Below are 27,881 nucleotides of genomic sequence, written 5' to 3'. Positions count from 1 at the left end.
TTATTGACTCAGTTTCAATGCCATGTATGACTTTGTGTGCCTATAGGGGGATGAAAGTAGAGAGAAAATAACATACCAGGTGGTTAATCACAGGTGGTGGATTGAGTGTGCGTGCTGGACACAAATTTCACAAAAAATGATGACTCCAATCAATAAAATTGAGCATTGGTCTGAGTAAAAATGGGGCTTATTGGATGTGCCTAATATGTCATCCTATATTAGCCTGTGCAGTCTACACAGGCTTATCAGGGACAACACTTTGTGCTTGTATGGAATTTTACATTTAAATGAAGTCTTTTGTTAAGGAGAAATTCAGTTTAGGCAAAATTTGTTGTCCCTGATTAGCCTGTGTAGACTGCACAGGCTAATATAGGATGGCATACTACGCACATGCATTAAGCCCAGTTTTCCCAGAACGAGGCTCAATTTTATTTACAATGGATAAGAGCTGAACTATTGTTTCTGCAGAACATTTCTCTATAATTTATATTGTGTATGCCCAACCCTCAATATGTTGTGTTTAGTATTAAATGTTTGTTCAATAGCCAATATTCAAGAAACGTTTTGTCAAAACATGTTTAAAGTCAATGAAAAAGAAAAATATTGTACATTTTGTACATTTTAATTCCTATTTTCAATCACATTTTGTCCATTGGTCTTATTTTTGTGAAATTTGAACCAGATAGTGTAAGTACTTGTTATTGTATTTGTGGAGTATAATTGGTGGTCAGAGTGGAAACTGGGGCTTTTTGTGTCATTGTTATGTGCAACGGAGTGGGGGCATTAAGCACTTGTCTGTACGTCCCAAAGCTTGTGTTTTCAGCTCCTCTTCAACTGTCTCAAACTTTCCCTATTGAATGACTTTAATGCATAGATGATTGTTAAGAAATCAAGTTTTTGCAAATTTATGGCCCTTTGTCTGTTTTTCCACTTTAGAAGTTGTCTCAAAATTTTGAGTTTTCAACTCCTCTTAAATGGGTGGATCTCACTAAAACTTTCACACTTGAATGACCTCAATGTGTAGATGCTGGTTAAGTAAGGAATTTCTACTTGGATGAGTTTGGGCAGAATTAATGCCCTTTTTATGTTGTTTCATTATGATATATATGGTCCCAAAATTGTGCGCTTTCAACTCCTCGCAATACTTGGCCATTTAGCTAAAACTTTTACAGACCTAAAAGGTGTGAATGATTGTAAATAAAGGTTTTTTGCTCCAACCAGTTTTGGCTGAATTATGGCCCTTTGTTTTTTGCCCGCTGTAGAACATATAGTGATTTTGTCAATACGTGTTGTTTGGGCATAAATATTGGTTGAAGATTTCAAGTTGATAAAACATTTAGAATTTAGAAGTAAGTGCACACGCATATGTGACAACTGAAGTACGGTTAATAATTATTGTAATTTTTTCCTATCAAAAACATGTTTCCGTAATTTAAAAAAAACAGCACACTATAAGTGCAGAAAATTGTATGTGAATATTGCATAATTAACGGTTTCTGAAAAAAGGTATGTTGCAAATAAATCACAATGCGTTTATCACATGTGGTTATTTTAGTTTTGCTAAATGTACTGTGAGGTTTTTTAGCGTGTTTGTGTGCTTTGTTTTGATAGATCACTGCACCTGTAAGTTTTGTTCTATTCTGCTCACTTATTGTGTTAATGTAATTTCACAGCAGTGTACACTGATATTTGCAAGGTTTGTGCCACACCAGTCCTAAATGTAACTATCCTTTTTATTAAGTTTGTATTTTTATTATCTCACCTGAGCACAAAGGGCTTAAGGTGAGTTATTGTGATCTGTGTGCAGATCGTAGAAAATCTTGACTAAACAATGTCAGAATGTTTTAAATACCAAAGGAAAAAAGTGTATTATATTTTTCCCAAATGGGACATGAAAATTTAATTTTTTTATTTAGATTTTAACATTGTGTTCATCTCCCATCCAGCCATATAAGCTTTATCTTAGTAAAAATTCTACTAAAAATACTTCTATTATCAATTTGAAGCATTTTTAAGCAAAACAGCAACAATACTAATTTCCCAATTTTAGTCAAAATGACGCGAATTTTCCCAATTCAAAGGGACTCAGGGGGCCCCATTCCCAAAGTGGTGAAAAAAAAACACTGACATGGTCAACAAATGAAGTGTTAAACAATTGGTGTCCCTTGAACTTAAGCGACTACTTAGGGCCGTTATTGCCCTCTTGTGTACCAACTGTGTGTTAAATGTGCACTTTGTGACAATCTATTTGTGTGAAACTAACTGTTTAAACAATTAATGAAAGTAGATTATTGAAGACATGCAAGTAAATAAACATATATTAGTATTACTCATGTCATGCAAAATGAGTCTTATGCCATGTGTGGCCAGTTTAGCTCCAAATCAGCCTGTGCAACTGCACTGTCTGGAAAGGAGCTGCTCTGTCTGCTATCAGCCTGTGCATCTGCACTGTCTGGAAAGGAGCTGTTCTGTCTGGAAAGGAGCTGCTCTGTTTGCTATCAGCCTGTGCATCTGCTCTGTCTGGAAAGGAGCTGCTCTGTCTGCTAATTAGACCATGAAACCTTGCCTTACCTTATACATGTAGCCGACTGTGTTCCCCTTCAGCCTGCACAATTGCACACGGTGGTCAAGAGCTGTGGTGGCTGCAAATGGCATAAGACCCATTTCTGCATAACAGGGATCATTCTTAGTTCATACAAGCTTACTGTTAACAGATATCTTGGCATACAATTTTTCTAAGCATATCTTTACTTGTTAATTTTCTTTTCAAATACTCTGTTTTATTTACATGATTTTGTTCATTGATTCTACACCCAATTCTAGCCCAAACTAGCAAATGCTTTCTGATATGAAACTTGTAATCCCCTCCTGACTGGTAAAGTTATGGGCCAAACATGAACATCAACTTTCAATATAAGTGCCTCGTTCTGGGAACACTGCGTTAATGTATTCGCGATAAGTGTAGTTTCATATAATCAGGGATGACACCTCAGGCTTTTATGGTATTTTTCATTGAAAGGAAGTCTCTTCTTAGTGAACAATCAAGTTTGGGCGGAAAGTGTTATCCTTGATTAGCCTGTGCGGACTTCACAGGCCAATCTGAGACAACACTTTAAGCACAGGCTGTTCTGGTTTTATGCTGTTTGAACATAGCCATTTTCACTTTTCTTCTGAGTGGGAAAGGGTTAAGCCAAGCTTTCCCAGGACCAGGCTCATATAAGCAATATAGACAATACTGAAAGTTAACATGTTGTGTTGATGTGGCACTTATTTGTGCCATTTTATTTTGATTTTCTTTCATACACCAAGAATAGTTTACTATTTGATTTTTTTTCATCACTTTTTTCCTTCATACATGACAAATTTATCGTGCGGTCACGAAATAGCCCACTACTGCACCCACAGCAGACAGGGTAAACATTTTAATGATGCGGGGCATAAAATACATTACTCAATCTCTTGTTTTGACTCAATCTCATTGCTTCTCAGGAGCTTTTTTATGCTACTTAACTTTCTTTTGGTTTATACTAGAGTAACAGGCTTCTTGAACAGCCACTTTCTGGTACGTATCTTCCTTTGGGCATATAGCAAGCCTGTTAAACAGCCACTTTCTGGTTTAATCTTCCTTAGGCTTAAAGCAAACCTGTTAGAAAGAAAATTTCTGGTTCTAATCTTCCTTTGGGCATATAGCATCCCTTTTAAAAAGCCACTTTCTGGTTCTAATCTTTCTTTGGACTCGATTGCAGGGCATTCTGACGCAGCTGCGCACAATCTTCGACCTGATCATCGACTTCCAGCAGGCGCAGGACTCGTTCTACCAGACAGCTCAACATGAGCTCCTGGCACGGCAACATTACACCAAACTGCAGAAGCAGAGAACCAGTCAGGTAAAGTGAATTTTCTACTCTCAGCTGATCATCTCCCTTTCAATGCCAACACTGCAGAGGCAGAGAACCAGTCAGGTAGGCAACATTACACTAAAATGCAGAGACAGAGAACCAGTCAGGTAAGGTTGATTTTCTCATGGCAGCCAATTCTCTCTCTTTCAATTTCAAAATGGGTTTGTTAAACATTCTAAATTTGGTAGATTTATGTTACAAACTAATGACCTAAGTCTTGTTTTCATTTTCAGTTTGACTAGGCTGATGTGTTTTCCATGACATATCTTGTTCAGAACTTATGATTGAGCTGTGCTCTGGGGTAACAGAGCTTAAATCATGTGCGAAAAGTGATGCTCCAGGAAAGCAGACTGCATAGGCTTATCAGGAACACCACTTTCTGCTTTTATGGAATTGTTCGTATAAAATTGGTGTTCTATACAAAAATTCAGTCATGAGTTGTTGCAGATGTGTGGACTGGGACAAATCTTTACTGAAATTCAACGAACCCCATTTTCCCAAGCTGAAGATGATTTCTATGACACATCTGGTTCAGAACTTATGTTTTCCTTTCCAGGGAGACTGGGCGGTGACAGAAGAAATGGAAGAAGAGGAGAGACATCGCCGCGTGGACTTTCTCAAATCTGTCATCCCTTCCACCAGAGCCAAGATGGCCGTCTTAGCACAGTCTTACCAGGTAAGAAGTGCAGCATAATGTTAAGAGTATGATTAATAGATTTGAGCCTCTTTCCAGGAAAACCGGGCTTAATGCATGTGTGTTAAGTGTCAACCCAGATTAGCCTGTGCCTAACATTAATCAGAGGTAGAACAGAATGGGCGTAGAAATGATTTTTGCATGCATTAAAAGCGTTTTGCCAGAGTTAGTCTCAAATTCATTCAGTCCCCTTCCCTTGCAGGACATGGTACAGCAGTTCCTGGTGATGGTCACCAAGCATCAGGACGTGAGTCTGCGCTTCCTCAGCTTCCGTCTCGACTTCAACGAGCACTACAAGGATAAGGAGCCTAAACTGTACAGCCCGCAGGGGTTCACACGGGCCAAGCGAGTCACCTAGAGGACTAAACACCCTTATGGGGTCACCTTAACCAAGTCCTCTTCATACCTCTAAACCCTTTCCCACTTAGAAGCAAAGTTAAAATGGCTATGTGCAAACAGCATAAAATCAGAACAGCGTGAAAATGGCTATGTGCAAACAGCATAAAACCAGAACAGCCTGCGAGTAACTTACAGTCTGTTCAGGTTTTCTGCTGTTTGCTGCTCATCAGTTTCTAAGGTTTGGAGATTAAGCCTTGAAAACTTAAATTTATGTTATTGTGTATTACTGGCAACATCGAGTGGCAACTGACATCAAACTGTATATTAAATATCCAAGTGTGATACTATACACTTGAACATGTCAAGTGATTGGCATGAACCTGTTGTAAAACTTGCTTTTGCTGGTTTTGGAATATTCAAATACTTTAATGTTTTGGTAATAATTAAAAGGGTTATTATTTATTTTGACTGGAGTCTGAAACATTTAATTCTTCTATTAAAGAATTGTAAATATTTCTTATTGTAAGTTTATTGGATTTTAATCGATATATATGTCAAATATACTGGGGTGTATGTTATTAAATTTCCTGCATCAGATCTGATGAAATAATGTGTTTAAACAAGTGTTTATATACATGGTATGTATTACTTTAACATACCGAGTTAGTGATATTACATTTTATTAATTGCTTAGTGATGGGTTTATTTTATTTATAGAGTTTTGCCATTATGATGGTAAAAAACTAGAAGTTTCTTGTTATAGCAAACACAAATCATTTGAGACATCTGTTTTATTTTTGTACTATTACCATTTCTATAATAAATATCCTTTTTTGTCCATAACTTACGTTTGTTTTGTTACATGTGTCTTGCATATACAGAATATGGATATTAAAAAAAAAATCAAAACTGTCTCACATTGTGAATATTAAATCATTTCTTTAAATTGATTGTTTCTTGATTATTATTCATCCCTGTCATGTTTATTCCCACACTTCAGTGGGATAAGGATGTGTAATTATAGATTTGCCATTGTCCATCTGCCAGAATTGTGTATAGTGGGAAACTCAAAAAGTGTTGTTGCTGGAGGGTTAAAAGCTGTACAAACATCTTAACCCTTTCCCCCATAAGAAGCAAAGTGAAAATGGCTTTTGCAACCAGCATAAAACCAGAACAGCCTGCGAGTAACTACCAGTCTGTTCAGGTTTTATGCGGTTTGCTACTCATCAGTATCGAAGGTTTGGAGATGGAGCCTTAAAAACTTGAATCTAGCAAGAAAGATCTTAAATCAATCATAACTTTCTACAGGACTACAAATGTGTGAAAATACTTACCTAAGTGGTAAATGTTAAATACGTATCTAAGTGGTAAAGGGAATGTGAACAGGGTAGTTTGATGACAACAGCATAGATTTTTACAGCCAGCCGAATGTGGGGGCAGCATTGACCTAGGGACCTATATCTAGTCTTAAATAAATTTATAAATGAAACGTATAGATAATAAAACATGAATTTATCAATGTGTGACTAACAATATTCAATAGTGGTTATCTCTTACTTCCCAGGCATTTTATGTATACTTTAGAAATAGTCAGTATTTTAATACAGTTTATATAGCACATTAAGTACATAAAACCAGGTATCTTTGACAAACAACTTAGATTTCATTAACAAAGCACATTCCAAACATTCAAATATCCTATACCTTAGACAACTAAAATACAGCTCATAACTTCCTATCAGTGTTTTATGTAGACTACCTTTATATCTTGGCAACAATTAAAATAAAAATATTTTTGACATGTTTCCAAGTTGTCATTATTCGTATACAGATTTGTTCGACAAGTCTTGATATGCATGTAAGGACACGTCAGTGCTCCATCTCAGATTTGAAAAGGCATGTTAGCGCAAACATATATTATCCCTGCAGCATATTTAATATAGCATGTGTTATTCTTATATTTTATATTAAAGGTATTTTCATTAAAAAAAAATGTTTGTTGAATAACTTTTCACTGTGAACATTTAGCTAATTTATTGGATCTTCAAATAAGATTTGCTGTATCATAATGTGGTCAGATAAAAGTCATGACGGGCAACCGATGGGAAAGGGTGGGAGCTTGGGGAAGGCAGGCTGCTGCGCCCTTCCATTGATTGGCACAGGTTTTAATCATGTGGCTATGATATTCATAAGTTAAATCCTCATTTTGAATGAGAAATAATGAAATAATAACGAAAACAAACTGCTCTGAATTTTTTTTTATTTATATTTGAAAGAGATTTTTTTTCAGATAAGTTGATTTTTCGTTATAATTTGATTATTTTTTACTAAAAATGATGTTTTTACTATTTAATATCATAGCCGCAAGCTTACGCCCTGTGTTGGTGTGCAGCTCAAGCACTGAAGGTTACGCTGGCAACCACCAAGGATTATTTCAAGACGCTTTGGTCTTGTGACAGAGGCCAGTAAACACCTTACTAAGAATAAACAACAGACTTTGGCTACAGACAAAATAACTGCATTTGCATATCATCATTATTGCTAATGGCATCGGAAAAAACATTCTAAACCAAGCATTTTATGAGATATTGAATAGATCAGGAGCAAATCCTGTTAAACTCTTGCAACATATATGAGCCTTGCAAATGGATATGCTTAATATATGTGTGCAGTGTTGTCCTAGATAAGCCTGTGCAGTCCTCACAGGCTAATCAGGGACGGCACTTGCCACTTAAACGCAATTTTTACTAAAAAGATTCTTCCTTAAATCGAAAAATACCATACAAGCAGCATTTGTCATCCCTGACAAGGCTTTGTGAACTGCACACGCATATCTGGGTCAACACTTATGCATTAAACTACGTTTTTATAGAGCAAGGCACATTAGTACAATTTTATTGTTAAAGAAAGTATAAATGCTTAGTTTCAACATCTAGGAAACAAAAATGTCAGTGCTTGTTTCAATTCCTTCAAATCTTTTAAATGACCTTTATTTAAGAAACATCAGTAACAAAAGTGGCCTGTTTTTGTGTACTAAAAAATAACAAGTGATTTAAATTAGTTGTAAGATTGTTCAAGAATACACGGCATGCTTGAAAGTTAACAAAGGTTCAGTCTAAATTTAGGATGAACAATAATAGCCCAGATGCCTATTCACACTTTTAGCAAGTCCTTGAGATCCCCTTGACAGCTAGGAACACAGTCAGCGGGTGTCCGACCGTGTTTGTCACGAGATGCTTTGCTATTTGGAGCTGCCTGTAGAAGCAGTTCTGTTATACCCTTGTTGCCTTTCTCCGCAGCCTGAGAAAGAATTCACGCAAAAAGTTGAGCTTCCCTCTGGGAAAACAGGCTTAAAGTGTCGTCCCAGATAAGCCTGTGCAGTCCACACAATCTGGAACAACACTTTCCGCCTAAACAGGATTTTCTTTTAGAAGAGACTTCCAAAAAAATACAATCAGAAAGCATAGTCTCTTATAAGCCTGTGTGGACTGCACAGGCTAATCTTGGTCTACACCTTACGTTCATGCATTAAGCCCTTTTTACACAGAGCGAGTTTCATTTAATTGAATACAATTGATCACAAACATTTACCTTCTAAATTATCAGGAACAAATGAAAACATTTATTTTGGGGGTCTGTATTTGATGTTTTAATTAATTCAATGTCAAACACAGACATAATTGTTCATTATTTAATTTTTAGGTTGTTGGACCAAAATAGATGTAGAACTTTCCAATTTCTTAAGTGATCTCAAAAACAAAAATTCTCAGAAAATCTAGCAATACGTGTTCCCTAATTACTTTCTGTATGTCCACCTGGATCATGGGTTAAAGATAAGATAACTCTTGTTAGATATTAATGATTTTCAATGTTTCATATGAGTTGTTCCCCTTTAACTGTAAAGTTTAATGTAATTGCCTTGTGAAGTTTTACACTGAAAATGCAATTTAAACAAAGAAATGATAATTGATAATATTGAAGAAAATAAACCTTTTCACACCCTACCACATACAGCTAGTCATTTTGATATAACAACAACTTTTATGAAACGACACCAAGTATTGCATTGGCCATGATGCTTCAATACATTGACCTATACAAATGTTTGTATAGGTCCCTGATTTTACTTACCGTAGTGTGCAAATCTAAGGACTTGACAATATTGAAGCATCATGGCCAATTCAATACTTGGTGTCGTTTCATAAAAGTTGTTGTTTGTATAGGTCCCTTGTAAAATTTATCAAATCTTTATAACATGTCATACTGTAACAGACTTCTGTCAATATAAGTTCAAGATTTTTAAGGATTTTGAGAGTATGTATAACATTAACCTAGAACAATGGCTTGTACATCCCAGATAGCGCTGTCTAGTTTACATCCAGGTACTGCCCTGTAACCATGTAGGAAATAGTCATGACATTATCTACTTCTCCTACATCTAATTGAAGAAAAGTTTACTGATATAAGCTTATTCATTAAGGACTGGTAAGTAAAACTATTTAGATCAGATAAGTGTACCCAAGAAAAGTGTGAAAATGTAAAAGTAGAGTCATGTTACGACAGAAATACAGGTAAAACAGCCATAACATCTAACAAACAAACCTTGTGCAAAGGTAATTTCCCATCTTCGTCACAAATTGTCGTGTCTGCACCTCTTTGAAGAAGAAGCCGTACAATGTCATTATGGCCGCAGTATGCTGCCCTGTGAAGGGGAGTAACTCCGCCAGATTTGGTTTGAATGTTTGGTGATGCCCCTTTGTCCATTAGCAGTCGGCAAATGTCAGTGTGTCCATTGCGGCTTGCATAGTGCTTAAACATGACTCAGAATTTGTATTTCAAGATCACATGTAAAAGATGTTAATCATCAGTTATACAGTAAGGTATAAAATTTTATTTAAAAGTTGGCATGCAAAAAACAGATAGTCTTGACACTTCAAATTGTTCCTCAACAGCTTAGCTAATGTTAATTGATGTTAAAAACACAGGTTCTCATTGTCAACTGTGACTTGCTGACTGAGTTAGGTACAACTGGCATCAAATAATGGGTCCATCTTGTCTGTTGAAAATTAACAGTCTTTGATATTTCCTACAATATCATAGTAAACACTGAGCAGGGATATAAAAATATTCCTGAACTGAGTGATTTAGTGCGGGCTGGTTTGTAAATACATTATATAGACTAATGGTAATGGTTCAATGGACTGTATTCAACATGCTGTGTTTGCGCATTTTCACAACATAAAAGAGCAGTCTAATCAGTTAAATTTGTCACTTCTCAACCGCTTAACAGATAATGGACAGGAATCAGTTTTGTGTGAAAGGAACATATGTCCATAATTGTATAGTAAATTAGTCTTTGAACGCAAAGCGAGACATATTCGCATAAGACTTGCAATTATTACAAATAAAAGAAGTACTTTAATATTCGCAAAGTGTCAAACTTGTTTTGCTCATGCCAATACCAAACTAAATTTACCAGAGCTGTATAGCCAGAAGAATCCAGGCAGTCAGGGTGGACCCCTTTCTTGTCCAAGCAGTTCAAAACTTCGTCATAACAGCCGTCCAAAGCAAAAGTCCATATCCCGCGACTGAAGTCTAGCTCATCTAGTGTTTGATGGAGAGATCTGTAATGTGGGTTTGATGTGCACTGGCAGTCCTTTTCTGAATGATCATCACACATGCTTGCAAAGTCATGAATTTCGTGTAAATTATTCGAAATTAGCACTCCTAATATTATTTTCTGAATGTTCAAATAGTACAGCGCAAATTAATACAACTTACACGTCTTTTTACAAGGATTACTCGAGTGTTGAGTCACAGTTCAATTAACATTAAAACAGAAAGTGAAAGTAGATTCGGAAGCCTTCTTGACGATAAATTAATAAATTTCCGGTTATCTTCTGAACTTCGTAATTTTACATATTTTTCTTCAAATCAGTGTTTAACAGTCATGCAGAACCTTATGAACGCAGTGAAAGGCACTGCCCTTGGTGTTGCTGAGTATTTAACTCCTGTCCTTAAGGTAAAGTGCGTTAAGCGTGTAAAATAACGACTATTCTTGACGTGACTATAATTTCGGATAATTATTTCGGAAGTGAGCAATTTAACATTAATTATTTTTATTTTATTCTTTCCGGTGGTTTATACTGGTATTTCACTGTTTTAAACAATAAAATAACAGTGAAAAATATCGATATTTTTCACTATTTTACTGTGAAATGACATCATTTTTTCGACGAAATGACGTCATAAATCCAGCGACATTATCCATTTAAACTCTTTTACAATGTAAATAAACGGTGACAAAGGCATAAAATAAACAGAACATTTGTTGGGTGCGATGGAATATCGATTTTAATTCACTCGTGATCATAAAAAATACATATTTTCACTCATGGCTGCGCCACTCGTGAAAATATTTTATATGATCACTTGTGAAATAAAATCGATATTCCATCAAATCCAACAAATATCCTCTATATAATGATATGTAAAATGTTGTTTGGTATTAATTATTTTATTTTTTTTTAACACGGTTATGGAGCAGCGATTTTCCTCCTTCTTTATAAAGTACCGGTAAACGGTACTTTCCCAATCGAATGAAAATTCCCAAATTCCCAATCAGCATCTGAAAAAATCCCAATCGGCGTCCGAATTTTTCTCAAAACGATCGAAAGTTTTGTAACAAAACCCAACTTTCGGCGAGCGAACAAAGAAAATCGTATAGTTGTGTGTAACCACGCGCTCGATTAGTTTCGGTTTTATTATTCAGCGCGTGCGATCAATAGAGTCGTTACTGTTTACGGTGCTTTTGTCAGGCAGCCAGCGTACTGTTTTACGTCAGTTTGTAACCTTGCCTCTGTGGAAAGTGTGTTCAGTCTAATGAACAATCTTTGCACGACCATTCGGAACCGTCTATAACAGGACACATTGACAGCACTAATGATGCTGTGCAGAGAGGGATGCCAGCAACTGATAGATGATCAAACATCAAAGATTGTTGAAATTTTCAAAAAAATGAAAGACAGAGACATTGCTTTATAAGAGATTAAAACAACTAGTAATTGATTTTGTGTGTTCTTAATAATATTCTGTTATTTATATCAAATTTATTACTTAATGTTCATTAAGGCATGTCTGCAAATGATTATTTTAATGGGTATGTTTAATTTAAGTATGAACTGCATGATGTATTCAATAAGACCCAAACTTCATGGCGCGATTTTCCCAATTTAAGGATTTCACGACTCGATTTTTCCCAATTTTGAGGTTTTCACGACTCAATTTTTCCCAATTGAACCGGTACGGGTACTTTTCCCAATTGGACAAGGAAAATCGCTGATGGAGGGCGTTAGATAAACTTACTTTCATTTTATTCCATTGTATTCTTATATTTTGACTCACTAATGTATTTCAAAAGCAATATTTATTACCATAAAAGTAAGCAATGTTGTTACACGTCTTTGTCCCAATGCTCAATTCCTTGAGTAAAAAGTATCTTTAATCATGTGTAAAACGCATTTATCATAATTATCTGCGTCTGGTATCATGTTTTTATGGTTATTATTAATATTCAGGAGTCCAAATTTCGGGAAACAGGAGTTATTACACCAGAAGAGGTAAATGAAATTTAAATTGATTACCTAGTCCACAACAGCTGTGTTTGGTTTTGAATGTAATATTTCATGTAAACTATACAATATGGCTGCTTGAATACCTATTTACAAACTTCATTTAATATAAATTTATACATTTAATATTGTCAGCTTTAAATATCTGTTAAGAACCACGTCTGTCTTAATCTCTTAAAATATTCACTACTTCAAAACTCTTCTAAACTCCTTTACTTTAAAAGTTGCAAATCTTCTATTTTCGAGACTTCATTCACAAGTTCATCATTCACACTTTCTCACCAGTTTGTTGCTGCCGGTGACCACCTAGTCCATCACTGCCCCACCTGGCATTGGTCGGCCGGAGAGGAGGCAAAGAGAAAGACATATCTTCCTGCAGATAAACAGTTCCTACACACTAAAAATGGTATCTCAGTAATGTTCACTTTTAGCTTTTTTGCTGTCTGGCTATGCCCAGTTTGTTGTGGCTATTGGACTGTTTAAAATAGCATGAACTAAATGTATTTATGGTTTGTACATGCATGGACAGTTAGTAAGTACTATTCAATGGTAACATTGTAAAGGTCTATATATTCTGGAATTATTTGATATTATTTGTACATTATTAATTAAATAATGATTTTTTAAATGAAAAAGAAACACATGTGATATAATACTGAACACTTTATAGATGAGTAATTACAATATAATATACGCCAGTACATCAAACAGAACCTGGTTAGCCAATTACAATTACAATTAAAGGTAAAAAAAAAAAAAAAAAAAAATGAAGACTGCAAAATCATTACACCTTTGCCAAATATATTGCACTTTAATGCTACTACAATGCAGATTTGATATTAAAAATAGTAATTTGGTCCAGAATATAATTATTAGATCAAAAAGAAAACTGTAATTTATGATGAAAATTAAGGGTAAATAAAAAGGAAAAAAATCACGACCAAAAAGTGGCAGTTACCCTTGGCACATCTTTGCCATTTAATGAGTTGTTATATGTGTACATTATTTGACAAAAAACTTTGCAAGAAGAATATTATTTTGTTAATATATGAGCCATGTTGTGGGAAAACAGGGATTAATGCAAGTGTGTTAAGTGTCATTCAGGGCCCTCACACTACTTTGGGGGAAGGGGTCCGCAGCCCTTAGGGGGGGGGGGGAATTTTCGCGGCGTTTCCCTTTTTGGGGGATTTTTTTACTTGCTCTCTCATTATTTAATTTGTACATGTTTGCACTATATTCATTGCATTTTTCATAATTTAGTATGTTTGAAAAGATTAAATTGAAATAGAATTGAGATATAATAATCATGAGACACATCTTTCTATTAAAAAAAAAAAAAAAAAAAAAAAAAATTCATTTTTTTTTATTTTAGGGGGAATTTTTCCCCCCAAAAGGGGAAAAAAGTAAACTTTTCAGGTGGTGGACTGCCGCCGAAATTCGGCGGCAAATTTGATAGATTGAGGGCCCTGTCATTCCAGATGCAGTCGGCACTGGACAACATTTTCTGCCTAGACTAGGATTCCATTTAGAAGAGACTTCCTTTAAACAAAAAATTTCATAAGAGCAGAAAATGTCTTACCTGATTAGCCTGTGGGGACTGCACAGGCTAATGTAGGACAACACTCTACGCACATACATAAAGCCCAGCTTTCCATAAATATTTACATTTGCATCTGTTGCCTGGTTTTCAGTGCCATGTTACAAGCGTGTTAAGCAGGTGGACACCCATGAAATGGAGCAGGAGAAGGTGATAGAGGAGAACGATGAGGATGGGGGATGGGTAGACACGCATCATTATGCAGGTGCATTATTTTTGTTGTGTTTTTGTCAAATAAGGCCCTATTTCCAATCTGAACAGGTATACATTTTTTCCAAAATGACTGCTTGTTTTCCCCATGGAAAAAAGAAAATCTCAACTTTTAGTTCTTTTCCCTATCCAGCTGTATACGTTAAACCTTAGTTAATATAATATTGAAAACACTTTCATTCTCAAAAAGTATTTTAAGTATTTGATAGCAAAAACACATCAACACCAGTTTCTAAATTTTTGTCAAAACAGCTCTGGATAGATCTCACAAAAAAACTTTCACAGTTCATTGACTTTAATGTATTGATTATCTTAAAAGAAGGGATTTGGGCTATGATAATTTTTGGGCAGAATTATGGCCCTTGACTTTTTGTCAAATGTGGACTGTATAGATTCTCCTGTATCCAAACATGTTTTGTTGGGACATCAGTGACACAATTAGCTCAATATTGATGTAACTTGGTCAGAATATTTTTTTTGACAATATCTTGTCCATGTTAGAATCGTGGTCATATGTGACCAAAACTAGGTCACCCTGTCATATCTAAGTCAAACAATATTACCACTGTGAAAGCCATATTCATAACTCAATATTTCTGAAGCTTGCTTAGCATGTTTATCTTGTCAGAGAATATCTAGGCCAAGTTTGAAATCTGGGTCACATGATCCAAACATTAATGCAGCAGGTCATATACTAGAAAAGCCATATTACTATCCTTGACTTATTAGTCAATCATGACCAAACTTGGTTAAAGTGTTGATCTTGACAATATGAGGGGATATGTATGAGTCTGGGTCAAGTGGGGTCAAAAACTAGATCACTAGAATAAGTCTAAAGAGAATTTGTTTCTAAAAACCCTTTACCACTTAGATACGTATTTTGACATATTTGTAGTCCCTTAGAACGTTTAATTAGATTAAAGACCTTTCTTAATAGAATCAAGTTTTAAAGGCTTCATTCGCAACACTTACATACTGATGAGCAGCAAACAGCATAAAACCTAAACAGACAGCGAATTTCTTGCAGGCTGTTCTGGTTTTATGCTGTTTGCACATAGCCACAAACACATAAATTGCAGCTTTTGATTTTTAAATGAACTGTCTTTAATTACAGTGTGGTCTTGTGCTAAAATATGTGTGGATGATATGTGACATATTTACCAGTATATGTAAGTTAAATGCAAAAATGTGCCTTCAGTCAACAAAATATCACGTATATGAGCATCACTTTGGGGAAATGGGGCTTAATGCATGTGAGTAAAGTGTCCTCCCAGACTGCACATGCTATTCTGGGACGACAATTTACGCATTATGCATTAAAGGGGCCTTTTCACAGATTTTGGCATGTCTTTAAGTTTGTAATTAAATGCTTTATATTGATACATGTAAACATTGTATCTAAAAACGTCCAGTAAAAAATCAAAAATAAATTTAAAAAAATAAAAAAAAGTAACCCACAGCAGGGCTCGAAACACTGACCTCTGGAGTCCTGGAGTAAAAGTCTACCATTCAGACCACTCGGCCATCCGTCCTCACACAATGAACTATGTATTTGATACTTTATTTAAGCAATCCTCGTAGTTTCACAAAATATAACGACAATAACAGAACTCTACAAATTATTCAATTGTTTTGCGTTGCAACGCTTGATAATTTTCAGGTTTTTAAATCATCATAAAATGCTTATAATGGCTATTTTTAGAGCATGGTAAATGTTCAGTATTGCGGTTTCCTCACAAATATCATAACTAAAACGAAAATTTGCGAATCTGTAACTAATTTTTTCAATTTACCACACGTGAAAAGGCCCCTTTAAGCCCTTTTTTCTAGGACTATCTCATATATTTCAGATCCCTCAGTTGGCCATTTACAAGATGCGGTTCAAGACATGACAATGGATTCAAAGGTAGCAATTAAAAAATTTCATTTAAATTAAGTTTTGCAGAAATTGTTTCTAATCTATAAGAGCAATTTTTTGTCCCCCACTATTGTTTTTGCCCTGTCTGTTGCTTTGTTTGTTTGTTTGTGTCAAACTTTAACATTTTGCCATAACTTTTGCTATATTGAAGATAGAAACTTCATGTTTGGCATGCATTTGTATCTCATGGAGCTGCACATTTTGAGTGGTAAAAGGTCAAGGTCATCCTTCAAGGTCAAAGGTCAAAAAAACAAATCCAAGGGAAGTAGTAAGCTTTAAAGGGAGATAATTATCTGATCCTGCTAAATGATAACAAAAATCAAAGCGGCGCAGAAGGGGACATAGTGTTTCTGACAAACACATATCTTGTTTACAAATGCATTGAAATCTTTTCAATAAGAACAGTTTGTACTGTTATATTGATTTATGTTCTGTGTGTGCAAGCTTGACAATTTAAGTGTATTAATTTAATATTGCAGGTTTTATTTTTGTCAATTTGCAGGAAGGGCCTTCCATGGTAATTAAAAAATATTTAATAAAACTGAAAAATGGAAATAAATTGCCAATTAAACTTGACATATGGGGAAAATTGAGTGTTTTTAAAGGATTTTTACTACAGGGAGGGTCCATATTGTCCTGAAAGACCATGATTCATATAAATTACCTAAAGGGTCAATTATAAAACTCGCAAGTTTATACTTGAAGTAGTGATAATCATTCAATATCAAAAGCTTATGGTGTCATGGTATGTATTTTATTTTTTATCCCTCTTTTACAGCAATTTCAGTTGAGTAAAGCCCCGTTGATTAAAATTCTGCTATAAACCACAGCACGAAATGATTTCATAAATCCAGTAAAATCCAGTTAAACTAATTTTGTTTAAATAAAAAGGTTTACTGATAAAGAGTGGGATAAATAGAATAGAATAATAGATCAGTGTTGATTATAGATCAGGTTTATCATGAGAGGCTTAAAAATCAACAAGCACGAGCCTTGGCTTAACCAACACATATAAAAATGTAAAATATTCTCTGCTATGCACTCTGGATGTAACCTATTTTAGCTAGGTCTACAAATTAGTGGATCATGGGTTTGATTCTAGTATTAATATATGCACCTAGGTCTGGTAAACCAGCTTGCCCAGGTAAAGTGTCAGGAAGTTAACCCTTTATCACTTAAAACGTATTTTGACACATGTGTGGTCCCTTAGAAAGTTAAATGTAATTAAATACCTTTCTTACTAGATTCAGGTTTTAAAAGCTTCATCTCAAACCCCTAAGGTACTGATGAGCAGCAAACAGCATAAAAACTGAACAGACTACATGATACTTTCATGCTGTTCTGGTTTTATGCTGGTTGCAAAAGCAATTTCACTTCGCTTGTTCTGGTGGAAAGGGTAAACCGACCTTGTTGATATGAATGAGATATTGTTGAAAATGGTGAAATGGTCATCGCCTTTAGAAATAAGTTTTTTGTATATATTCGAATATTCAGGAGAGTAAGCCCTCAAATGTACCAAAAGCAGATGATGATGACGATGATGATGACGATGATGAGGCAATAGACATGGAAGCATTTGAAGAGAGCGGGATGTTAGACGAACCTGATAATGTAAGTCAATATCTAAGATATATTCTGAAATGAAAAAACATATTTGTATTTCTCTTCTTCAATGAAATTGAAATTGCAATAGGAATAAACAAGAGAGAACCTTAACCTTATCGTTAAATTATTTCATCATAATGTGAGAATATGAAATATAATTCAATGGTAGAATGAATAAAATATCCTATATATGAGTCGTGTTCTGAGGAAACTGGGCATAATGCATGTGCGTAAAGTGTCGTCCCAGATTAGCCTGTGCAGTCCGCATAGGCTAATCAGGAATGACACTTTTCACTTTTATGACATTTTTCATTAAAATTAAGTCTCTTCTTAGCAAACATCCAGTTTAGGCAGAAAGTGTCGTCCCAGTTTAGCCTGTGCGGACTGCACAGGCTAATCTGGGACGACACTTTATACATACGCATTATGCCCAGTTTTCTCAGAACGCGACTAAATATCCTATATATGGTCGGCGCTCTGGAAAAACAGGGCAAAAATGTCGTCCCAGATCAGGGTGCACTGTCCCCACAGAATAATCAGGGACGACACTTTCTGCTTTTATGGAATTGTTTGTTTAAAGGTAGTCTTGTTTAAACAAAAATCTAGTTTAGGTGCAAAAAGTGCTTTCTGAACAGACTAATCTGGGGCCCGTCTTATCAAAGAACGTACGACATTGTTAACTTACAATGCAATTTTAGAAGCGCCATATATACGTAACCGTCACATTTATAATTAATTGTGTTGAACATTTCCATTCATTTCCAAAGAAGCTGTCAAATATCCATTATATTTGAAACATAAAGATCGTAATCACTTATATTTTAAAATTACAAAATGCAATCGTAAGTTAACAATGTCGTACGATCTTTGATAAGACGGACCCCTGGACGGACGACACTACGCACGTGCATTAAGCCCTGATTTCCCAGAACAAGGCTCATATGTATGAGGTCATAACACGTGTCACTGGAACAACGAGACAATTAACAAACTTGTATTGGCTCAAAGGGTAATGAAAAATTAATAAATCATATTTTCCTGCATATTTAGGCCACCCTGGTAGTTGCAAGCCCCTTGGAGAGACAGGTGTCTGAGTCTGACAGTGGGGTCCTGCAGACTCGAACTTATGACCTGAACATCACGTATGACAAGTACTACCAGACCCCAAGACTCTGGCTCTATGGCTATGATGAGGTGGGCTGTGGTGATATTGTTGGTTAGTTTAAACCTTTACCACATAGATACATATTTTGACACATTTGTAGTCTATACGAAAGTTACATTTAATTATATACCTTTCTTACTAAATTCAAGTTTAAAGGCTTCATTTCCAACCCTTAGTTACTGATGAGCAGCAAACAGCATAAAACCTGAACAGACTGCCAGTAACACTCAAGCCATTTTCCTTTTGCTTCTTATAGAGGAAAGGGTTAAACCTATTTATTTCAGCTTGTTTTCCTTCGAAGCCCAAAGGCTTATTGAAACTTTTGAGTCTGTTTCCTTGGAAGAGCCAGTACTTGGTGTCTTTGTGGGAGATCTAAGGAATGCTCTCACAGTGGGGATCAAACCCTTGAACTCTCAGTTGCTAGGCAAACACCACATCCCCTTTGCCAAGGAGACGTTAATATTGTTGGTTGTAAGTGGATGAGGTGTTGGTGGATTATTTACTACTGCAAGTTTTTATAAGGATTCTGGGTAAGTAGATGTGTTGGTTGTTTGTCATTGAGTTGGGGTGGTTGGCTTGTGTTTGGGAAGGTTGTTTCAGTTGATATATAAAGGTCCTTAGTAGAATGTTTTGCTGCTTCTCTAGTGAAAAAAATAGGATCTTTGTTGGTTTGAATCTATTATTTAATTCGAGAGTGATCAGAAGAATTGTTGAGTGTGTCACGGCACATTTACAGCAGTGGATAAACAATTGGCAATCTACTGAAACCAACTTTTCTTTTACATTAAGTTACATAAAAATTATATTACAATAGTTAGTAAATACTTTATCTTATATGCTACAAGTATTATTTTACTAAAAATAAAATTAACCAGTTTTAACCCTTTTGTAATCAGAAGCAAATGGAAAATGGCTATGTGCAAACAGCTTAAAACCAGAACAGCCTGCGAGTAACAGCCTGTTCAGGTTTTATGCTGTTTGCTACTCATCGGTATCTAAGGGTTGCAAATGAAGCCTTTCAAACTTTAATATATTAAAAAAGGCCTTCAATTTAATTTGATAATCTAAAAGACTTCAAATGCTACAAAGTGCGTTTCTGAGTGGTTTAGGGTTAACAACATAGATTTCTCCACTTTTAATTTTATCTCAGGTTGTTTGTATCACAATTGTAAGTACATGATCCTTCCACTGGGGAAACAGGGCTTATTGCACGTAAAGTATCGTCCCAGACTAGTCTGTTCAGTCCTCACAGGCTAATATTGGACGACACTATTGCTTTAAGGGCATGTTTCGTTTAAAGGAAGTCTATTTATGTAGCAAAAAGTCTAGGCGGAAAGTGTAGTTCCTCATTAGCTTGTGTAGATTGCACAGGCTAATCTGGGACGACATTTACGGACATGCATTTAGACCCGTTTACCAAGTGAATGACTCATTTGAATATGTGATCATGTGTTGATGTTTATCACTTAAATGTAGAACTATTATTATTATTTTATGGTATATACATAACATATCTCTTGACTTTTTCTATTGAGATAAAATAAATAGGCGTAGATATGTATTTTAACGCATTTGTGGTCCCTCAGAAAGTTTAATTATATAAAAGTCCTTTCTTAATTAATCCAAGTTTTAACGGCTTGAGCTACTGATAAGCAGCAAACAGCACTAAACCTGAACAGACTGCGAGTTTCTCGCAGGCTGTTCTGGTTTAATGCTGTTTTCAAAAGGCATTTTCACTTCGCTACTTATGGGGAAAGGAAAAAATAAGTGTATCACAACTATCTAATCCTGTAGAATCGGAAGCCCCTGACCGTGGAGCAGATGTATGAGGACTTCAGCCAGGACCACGCAAAGAAAACTGTAACCATGGAGACCCACCCACATCTCCCAGGGCCCCCCATGGCCTCCGTACATCCCTGCAGGTGGGGACCCGTTTTGTTGTTGTTGTTTTTTTGTTGTTGTTCTCGTTTGGCCCAAATATTATGTGACATTATCTAAGCAATTTATTTCTCATTCTCTCCTCATGTCCCAAAATAATTTCCAGATCATAACTTCATTATCATAATTGATCAGGTGAATTAAAACTAACTGAGACTAGCCTTTGGAAGTTGGTTTTATGCATATGCCTAAAGGGTTGTCCCACAATAGCACAGGCTTATCAGGGACGACACTTTTCGCTTTAATGGAATTTTTTGTTTAATTGAAGAATCTTCTCAAATTAGCCTGTGCAGTCCGAACATCTTTAAACACAAAATAACATAAAAGTGGAAAGTGTTGTCCCTGATTAGCCTGTGAGAACTGGGAAGACACTTAAGGCACCTGCATTAATCTCAGTTTTCCTAAAATGCAACCTAATGTATTGCTCAGTTTCTTGCGACCTGAAATCCTTTCCAGACTGCAACTTTATCATTTATCAGGCAAATCAAGCATAATTTCCCGTAAATAATTGACTGCTGTATTAAACTGCATGTCCTGCTAAGCACTTGTGTTCCTCGCAAATCATGGTCATTCTTGAAAGTTGGACCCAAAATTGATTTTAACCCTTTGCATGCTGGGAAATTTGTCGTTTGCTAAAATGTCGTCTTCTGAATTTCTAAAATTAGCATTTTCTTCGATTTTTTTCAAAGAATATTATCAGAATAGCAAACAGTTTGGATCCTGATGAGACGCCACGTTCTGTGGCGTCTCATCTGGATCCAAACTGTTTGCAAAGGCCTTCAAAATTCGGTTCCCGCACTGAAAGAGTTAAACATGTACAGATGCTAGGCAACAGTGATTGCCATAAATATTTGACTTTTTTCAAAACCTTTTTTATGGTATTCTATTTGAAGCATTACTTTTCTGAATGCTCCAAATTTACAAGTATAAGACCATTATCTATCAATATATTAAACCATAACTGGAACTCATATTTATGCCCCCCTTTGAAGAAAAGGGGGTCTATTGTTTTGCACATGTCGGTCGGTCCGTCGGTCGGTCCGTCCACCAGATGGTTTCCGGATGATAACTCAAGAATGCTAATGCCTAGAATCATCAAACTTCATAGGTACATTGATCATGACTGGCAGATGACCCCTATTGATTTTCAGGTCACTAGGTCAAAGGTCAAGGTCACAGTGACTTGGAACAGTAAAATGGTTTCTGGATGATAACTCAAGAATGTTTAGGCCTAGGATCATGAAACTTCATAGGTACATTGATCATGACTGGCAGATGACCCCTATTGATTTTCAGTTCACTAGGTCAAAGGTCAAGGTCACAGTGACTCGAAATAGTAAAATGGTTTCCGGATGATTACTCAAGAACACTAACCCCTAGGATCATGAAACTTCAGAAGTACATTGATCATGACTGGCAGATGACCCCTGTTGATTTTCAGGTCACAGTGACAAAAAACGTATTCACACAATGGCTGCCACTACAACTTACAATCCATATGGGGGCATGCATGTTTAACAAACAGCCCTTGTTTATTAAACTGTTAACAAAAGGGTAGAGGCATTTGGAACAGGCTCAAAATGCATTTTAATCCATATGAAAGTTCATAGGCATATGGTTACCGCATAAAATGACACACATGCTATACATTTTGTATAGCTACATATATAGTTATGCAGTGTTTTACTTAGACTACTGTAAATATGTAATTGCATATTATCTTATTTGTGTACCTGGGAGAGGAACATACAAAATGTTGCAAAAATTCGTTATTCAATCCTTTTGAATGTTTTGCAAAACAAAAAATGTTTGAATTTAACGATCCATTGCAAGTTTTTGAAAGTTAATTGTGCTTATCTGGAAACATATTAGCAATTACTGAAGTAGCGCTCATGAATAACATTCTGTTAACAAGTGTAATGTTGGTATAATTTGTGTCTGTTTCAAATGCAAATGTTTAAAATAATTTCTAATTATTTCCGTTATAGATTAGCAGTCCAAATATACTGTTGTTGGGGTTAAGAACTGTTCATTTACCACAGGCCATGTTTTCAGAAAGTTTGTAACTTTTTTGTTTTCGGATTACTGGTACAGAACGTAAAATATGGATATGCCATAACAAGTTTCTAAATGCCAAATATGAAATAATAATTCATGTTTTCATTTTTTCAGACACGCAGATGTTATGAAGAAGATAATTGAAATGGTCGCAGAAGGGGGCAATGAGCTGGGCGTACATATGTATCCTTAGTGTGACAATTGGCACATGTGAGCCAAATTCTGGGAATACTGGGCTTAATGCATGTGCGTAAAGTGTCATACTAGATTTGCTTGTGCAGTCTGCACAAGCTAATCTGGGTTGACACTTTCCTGTTTATTGGATTTTTTTGTTAAAAGGAAGTATTTTTTAAACTAAAATCCAGTCTAGGGGAAAGTGTCAACCTGATTAGCCTGTGTAGACTGCACAGGCTAATCTGGGATGAAATGTTATGCACATGCATTAAGTCCAGTTCACTTCACAAAGTTCCTAAAAAACCTATTTAATTCTTTACCATAGGGTTAAAGTTGTTGGTCTAGGTTTTTTATCAACATGAGAACCAAATTAAAGGCCCTAGGTTGTTCACTGAAGACCCAAACTAAACTGCTCTGGGCAGCTTTTATGAGGTCTTTGTAATAATTGTTGCTTCTTGCTTTTAACCTTGAACCATGTTTGGACTTGGCAGAGATGTCATTTTAATAAATGGTCTGTTTTAAATAACTTTAAGAAGTTTTTTGCAAGGTTTCTTTTAAGCCATAAACAATTTTCTCCAATACATTTTTTTACACAAACTGACACCATTTCATAACTCGATGTTTGATCATTACAATTTTACATGGTTATCTTCATAAGGAACAATGCATAAAAGTTAAGTTTGTACCTATTTAGTTTAGCTTGATTGCATAGAAACCTAATGCTTATGGAAACACTTTTGAGACCATTTACTCGGTAGAACCAGTACTTGGTGTCTTGAGTGGAGATCTGAACAAGCACTCCCATAGCAGGGATCTAATTTGTGACTTGCCGGTCACTAGGCGAATGCCTTAACCACTACAACATGGTGGCATTAATTGTATGCCAGTTTAAATATGGCATGTGCAAAGATTAACGAGTAATTTGTATGACAAGTTCGTGTCTTATCATGATGACCCTTGTGAATCGTGTAAACCCCTTAATATACTTAATAGCTGGGTTAAAACATTATACTGGTATGATCTTTTACTTGTCATCTTGTTTAAAGTATTATAATGAAATTAAGCATGCTTGCTTGGACCAGCTAGAAGCTAAAGGAATTTAGGCATTATAAGGAATTTAGTTTACTTAAGTTATTGGTGAGTAGCTATATTTTGATGACCCATGTTTGACATTTGTTTGTTGATCCATCATCGTTAAACCCTTTACCGCTTATATACACATTTTGATGCATTTGTAGTCCTTTTGAAAAATCAAATAAAATTTAATACCTTTCTTAGAATCAAGTTTTAAAGGTTTCATATTCAACCCTGGGATACTTATCAGCAGCAAACAGATTAAAACCTGAACAGACTGCTAGTTTCATGAATCCATTTTCACTCTGCTTCTTAACCGGACAAAAATTAAGCATTCATGAACCAAGTAGAAGCTGAAGGAATATAAGGCATGCAATAAATGTATTTTACTCATATTTTCTTTAAGTAGCTATACGTTCATGACCCATGTGAGTGTATCGATTATTGTTTAACAATGTACTATATACAAGAGATCCTTCTGCAATTGAGTTTCCTTAACTTCTGCTGCAGGTATTTAATGATATTTCTCAAGTTTGTTCAAGCAGTGATACCAACAATCGAGTATGACTACACTCGCCACTTCAATCTGTAATCCCAGTGTCAGCAATCTGTGATCCCAGTCTCTTCAATCTGTGATCCCGGTGTAAAACCATTTGGACACTCAGAGTTCAATTTTCGTGATTTTATCAATTAAAAACTAAATTCTCTTTACATTTCTAAGGGTTTTTCTTGTTTGTTATGCTTTTGACAAACAGTGGTGTGACCTGAAGAATACTACACCAGTTTAATACAGAAGGAAAAGAAATTCATTTTTAGGAAATTTTTATGAATATGTTATCTTGGTGTGATTTTTTTCTGGGATGGAGGGCAAACTTGGTTTCCAAAAATGCTATTTATGCTCTTGATTAACCTTTTTTTTATAACAAAAGTAAAAAAACTTCATATTACACCAGCTTTGTGATAACATAAGTGAAGCACATTCCAATGAAACTGACAAAGATCATCAAATGAGTTTAAGAAACCTAAATAAGTTGTTATAAGTTGTTATTTCAACTATCTAAAGCGAGAGTCTCTTAAAGAAAGTTTTAACAAAGCATTTCCAGATTTTAAATAATTTACACGCAAACTGTTGCACGTTTTGTTTTATTCATTATATAAATAACATTTGTTTTTGTCCCCTACCGGTCTCACCAGAGGTTCTTATGATTTGCGCTCTGTGTGGCTGTCTGTCTGTCAATCTGTCTGTCAGTCTGTCTGTCACACTTTTCTGGATCCTCAGATATTTAAAAGTTCTTAATATTTTTTCATTAAAATTGAAACATGGATAGATGGCGATAAGGATATTATGCACGTCATTTCATTTTGTTCCTACGTCAAAAATTCTGGTTGCTATGGCAACAAATATAAAATATATATATATATCTGACAATGGTGAAGCCGGTAGGGGACATAAATTGCTTGGCAATAGTCTTGTTTTAGGTTGTTTTTGACAGGGTTTTTATGGAAACTACCTAAGTGAACAATCCAAGTCACAGAAGCTTTACATTTATCAGTTATAACACATTATGGGTTTGGAATTGGCGGTGGTTTGAAAATTTTAAAAATACAAAAGCCAGTGATTTTGAAATATTTGTCTTGTCTTTAAATCATAAAATGTTTAAACAATGAGGGTTATTTTTTGTAATCATGAATAAGAGTAATGATACCAGTATTTCTATTGTGTTTACATTAAGTTTTATCTTACCAAAGGGTGTTTAGGACATATTTTATAATTTTTGATGGCAGTTAAAGTGATATTATGGGCATCTAACAGTTTATAGGTGTCTATCGCAACCATTGTTTATTTTTGGTGTTTTTACTTCATATACACTTTTACTTGTTAATGCAGCATCAACATACTAAAACAATATGCCGTAAAGAGAAAAATAATGCATTTGAATATCAACCGTACTTTTGTTTGACAACTGATCACGCATGTACAATGTGAACCTAAATTTAGTTTTAGTGCAGATTCGTTTATACGACACAAAGACACAATCTTGTTTTACGGATCATTTCGACTTACAGGACTGGGTGGGTCACGTAAAATATATAATATAAAATATGTTTTTATAAACAAGTGGTAGCAAGATGAGTTGCAGTTAATTGGTCAGTAACCACATTTTAACTTACTCTTTTGACCTGTTAATTCTTTTCAGCTCTATTCAACAGTGAAAAATACCCATAATATCACTTTAAAGTTATTGTTGCAATATCTTTTCTTCGCAATTTTTTAATTATTGTTGCTGATTGAATGTACTTATGTGTGGTTTATTTTTGAAAGTACTATTGTGTGCTTTTATTTGATTTTCAATTTTTATGTACAAATTAACCGGTTGACAGACATTTCCAGCCTCTAGAGTTTGGAGTTAATTGATTGGATGATTGGATCAAGCAGCCATGTGCAAGCCATGTGAAAGACTGCAAGTTATTACAGATTATAAGTTCGTGCCACTTATGGATTTTACTGGACCTCATTTGGCACAGCACAGAAGGCGTCCTCTTAAGTAAACTCCCGATTTTATAAATGTGCACTAAAAAAAAATCAGTATAAATAAAAAGTGTTTGTTTTTGTACGCAGTGGCATCTTATAGTAGAACTTCCATTCTCAAACATCACTATGTCTCCACTTCTAAATGCATTCTGGGAAGAAAAACCTGTATAAGAATGTTATGTGTGTATTTAGTGTGTGATGGTTGAACGTTACTGTCTTTGAAATATTAAGTATATTAAAGTTTTGTGATTGACCAATGTTAAAACCATTGTATATATTATTTTATTATTATTTGGGAAATAAATATCGAGTCTTAAACCATAAATCCTGTTTGCTTGAATTGTCTATATGTAAACACTTTTGTTTTGAATTGTTATGATGGTTTCTTAAGTACCTCACTCATAATTTGCATTTTTCTTGCAGACAGACACTTAACACAAATTTTATTCAACCTGTAATTGTTTATTAAAAATATATACATGTACCAATAGCTACACACACATAATCTAGGGCCACTGGCATGTTTTGTTGTTTTGTAAATAATGAACTGAGGAGCTGCGCCATGAGCGCATGATACGCCCGTCGTTCGCCAATGAAGTAGTAAGGTAATAAATAACCCTTTGAATCATTTTTTTACTTCAGTTTATTTGTATTTGAATACATGGTTTATTTTATAAGTACATGAGCATGGAGCGCCGTCTCCTTGACATTCATACCATATCATTTTTTGAGTATATGTATGCATTTCTTTAGAGGATATGGAGTTGAAGTAAACCTGTTATAGATATTTTGACCAATAATAAAAGAGAAATGTAGATGGGTAAGTGGTAGTGTACAATCGGAATAGAAAAAAGCTCACCTTGTTCAATTTTTCAGGGATACTATTTCAATGGAGCATAATGTATCATCTTGCAACATCAATTTAGATTGAGGTTTGTCCATAGAGCAATTAGAAGAATACACAAGTAATATCTGCAAAAATGTTTGTCAATAATGTTTGTCATAAATGAGATGGTATACTCAAGATTTATTGACTGAGAGAAATC

At 35.2% G+C, this 27,881-nt stretch overlaps 4 protein-coding genes across 5 annotated transcripts in view; 2 read left to right on the top strand and 2 right to left on the bottom strand.

Moving 5' to 3' along the window:
• LOC127833516 (gamma-tubulin complex component 3-like) overlaps positions 1-5,882 on the top strand; it is a 48,371-nt gene extending 42,489 nt beyond the window's left edge. The window contains exons 24-26 of the mRNA XM_052358807.1: positions 3,747-3,887; positions 4,456-4,575; positions 4,796-5,882. Of these exons, the coding sequence (XP_052214767.1) occupies positions 3,747-3,887; positions 4,456-4,575; positions 4,796-4,951 (417 nt within the window). The 3' untranslated portion in view covers positions 4,952-5,882. The remainder of the gene's footprint in view (positions 1-3,746; positions 3,888-4,455; positions 4,576-4,795) is intronic.
• A 1,552-nt stretch (positions 5,883-7,434) lies between these two features.
• Positions 7,435-10,765, bottom strand: LOC127833519 (ankyrin repeat domain-containing protein 39-like). The gene is made up of 3 exons (XM_052358812.1): positions 10,409-10,765; positions 9,535-9,741; positions 7,435-8,232 (listed from the first exon to the last, which is right to left on the bottom strand). The coding sequence occupies exons 1-3, from the start codon at positions 10,610-10,612 to the stop codon at positions 8,086-8,088; spliced, it is 558 nt and encodes a 185-aa protein (XP_052214772.1). The 5' UTR covers positions 10,613-10,765; the 3' UTR covers positions 7,435-8,085.
• A 21-nt stretch (positions 10,766-10,786) lies between these two features.
• Positions 10,787-27,160, top strand: LOC127833517 (ubiquitin-like-conjugating enzyme ATG3). Its single transcript, XM_052358809.1, has 10 exons — positions 10,787-10,954; positions 12,510-12,551; positions 12,849-12,969; positions 14,255-14,365; positions 16,221-16,276; positions 17,783-17,899; positions 18,944-19,087; positions 20,853-20,980; positions 23,169-23,237; positions 24,813-27,160. The coding sequence occupies exons 1-10, from the start codon at positions 10,883-10,885 to the stop codon at positions 24,892-24,894; spliced, it is 942 nt and encodes a 313-aa protein (XP_052214769.1). The 5' UTR covers positions 10,787-10,882; the 3' UTR covers positions 24,895-27,160.
• Positions 26,631-27,881, bottom strand: part of LOC127833518 (pseudouridine-5'-phosphatase-like) — a 7,591-nt gene continuing 6,340 nt past the window's right edge. For both annotated transcript variants that reach the window (XM_052358810.1, XM_052358811.1), the window contains one exon: positions 26,631-27,881. This exon is cut by the window's right edge and continues 3,122 nt beyond it. The gene's annotated coding sequence lies outside the window, so the exon portion shown is untranslated.

Source organism: Dreissena polymorpha, chromosome 6 (assembly GCF_020536995.1).
Source record: "Dreissena polymorpha isolate Duluth1 chromosome 6, UMN_Dpol_1.0, whole genome shotgun sequence".
NCBI classification, from domain to species: Eukaryota; Metazoa; Mollusca; class Bivalvia; order Myida; family Dreissenidae; genus Dreissena; species Dreissena polymorpha.
Note: the sequence above shows the minus strand (reverse complement) of the source record. Positions and strands in the feature narration are given on the sequence as shown.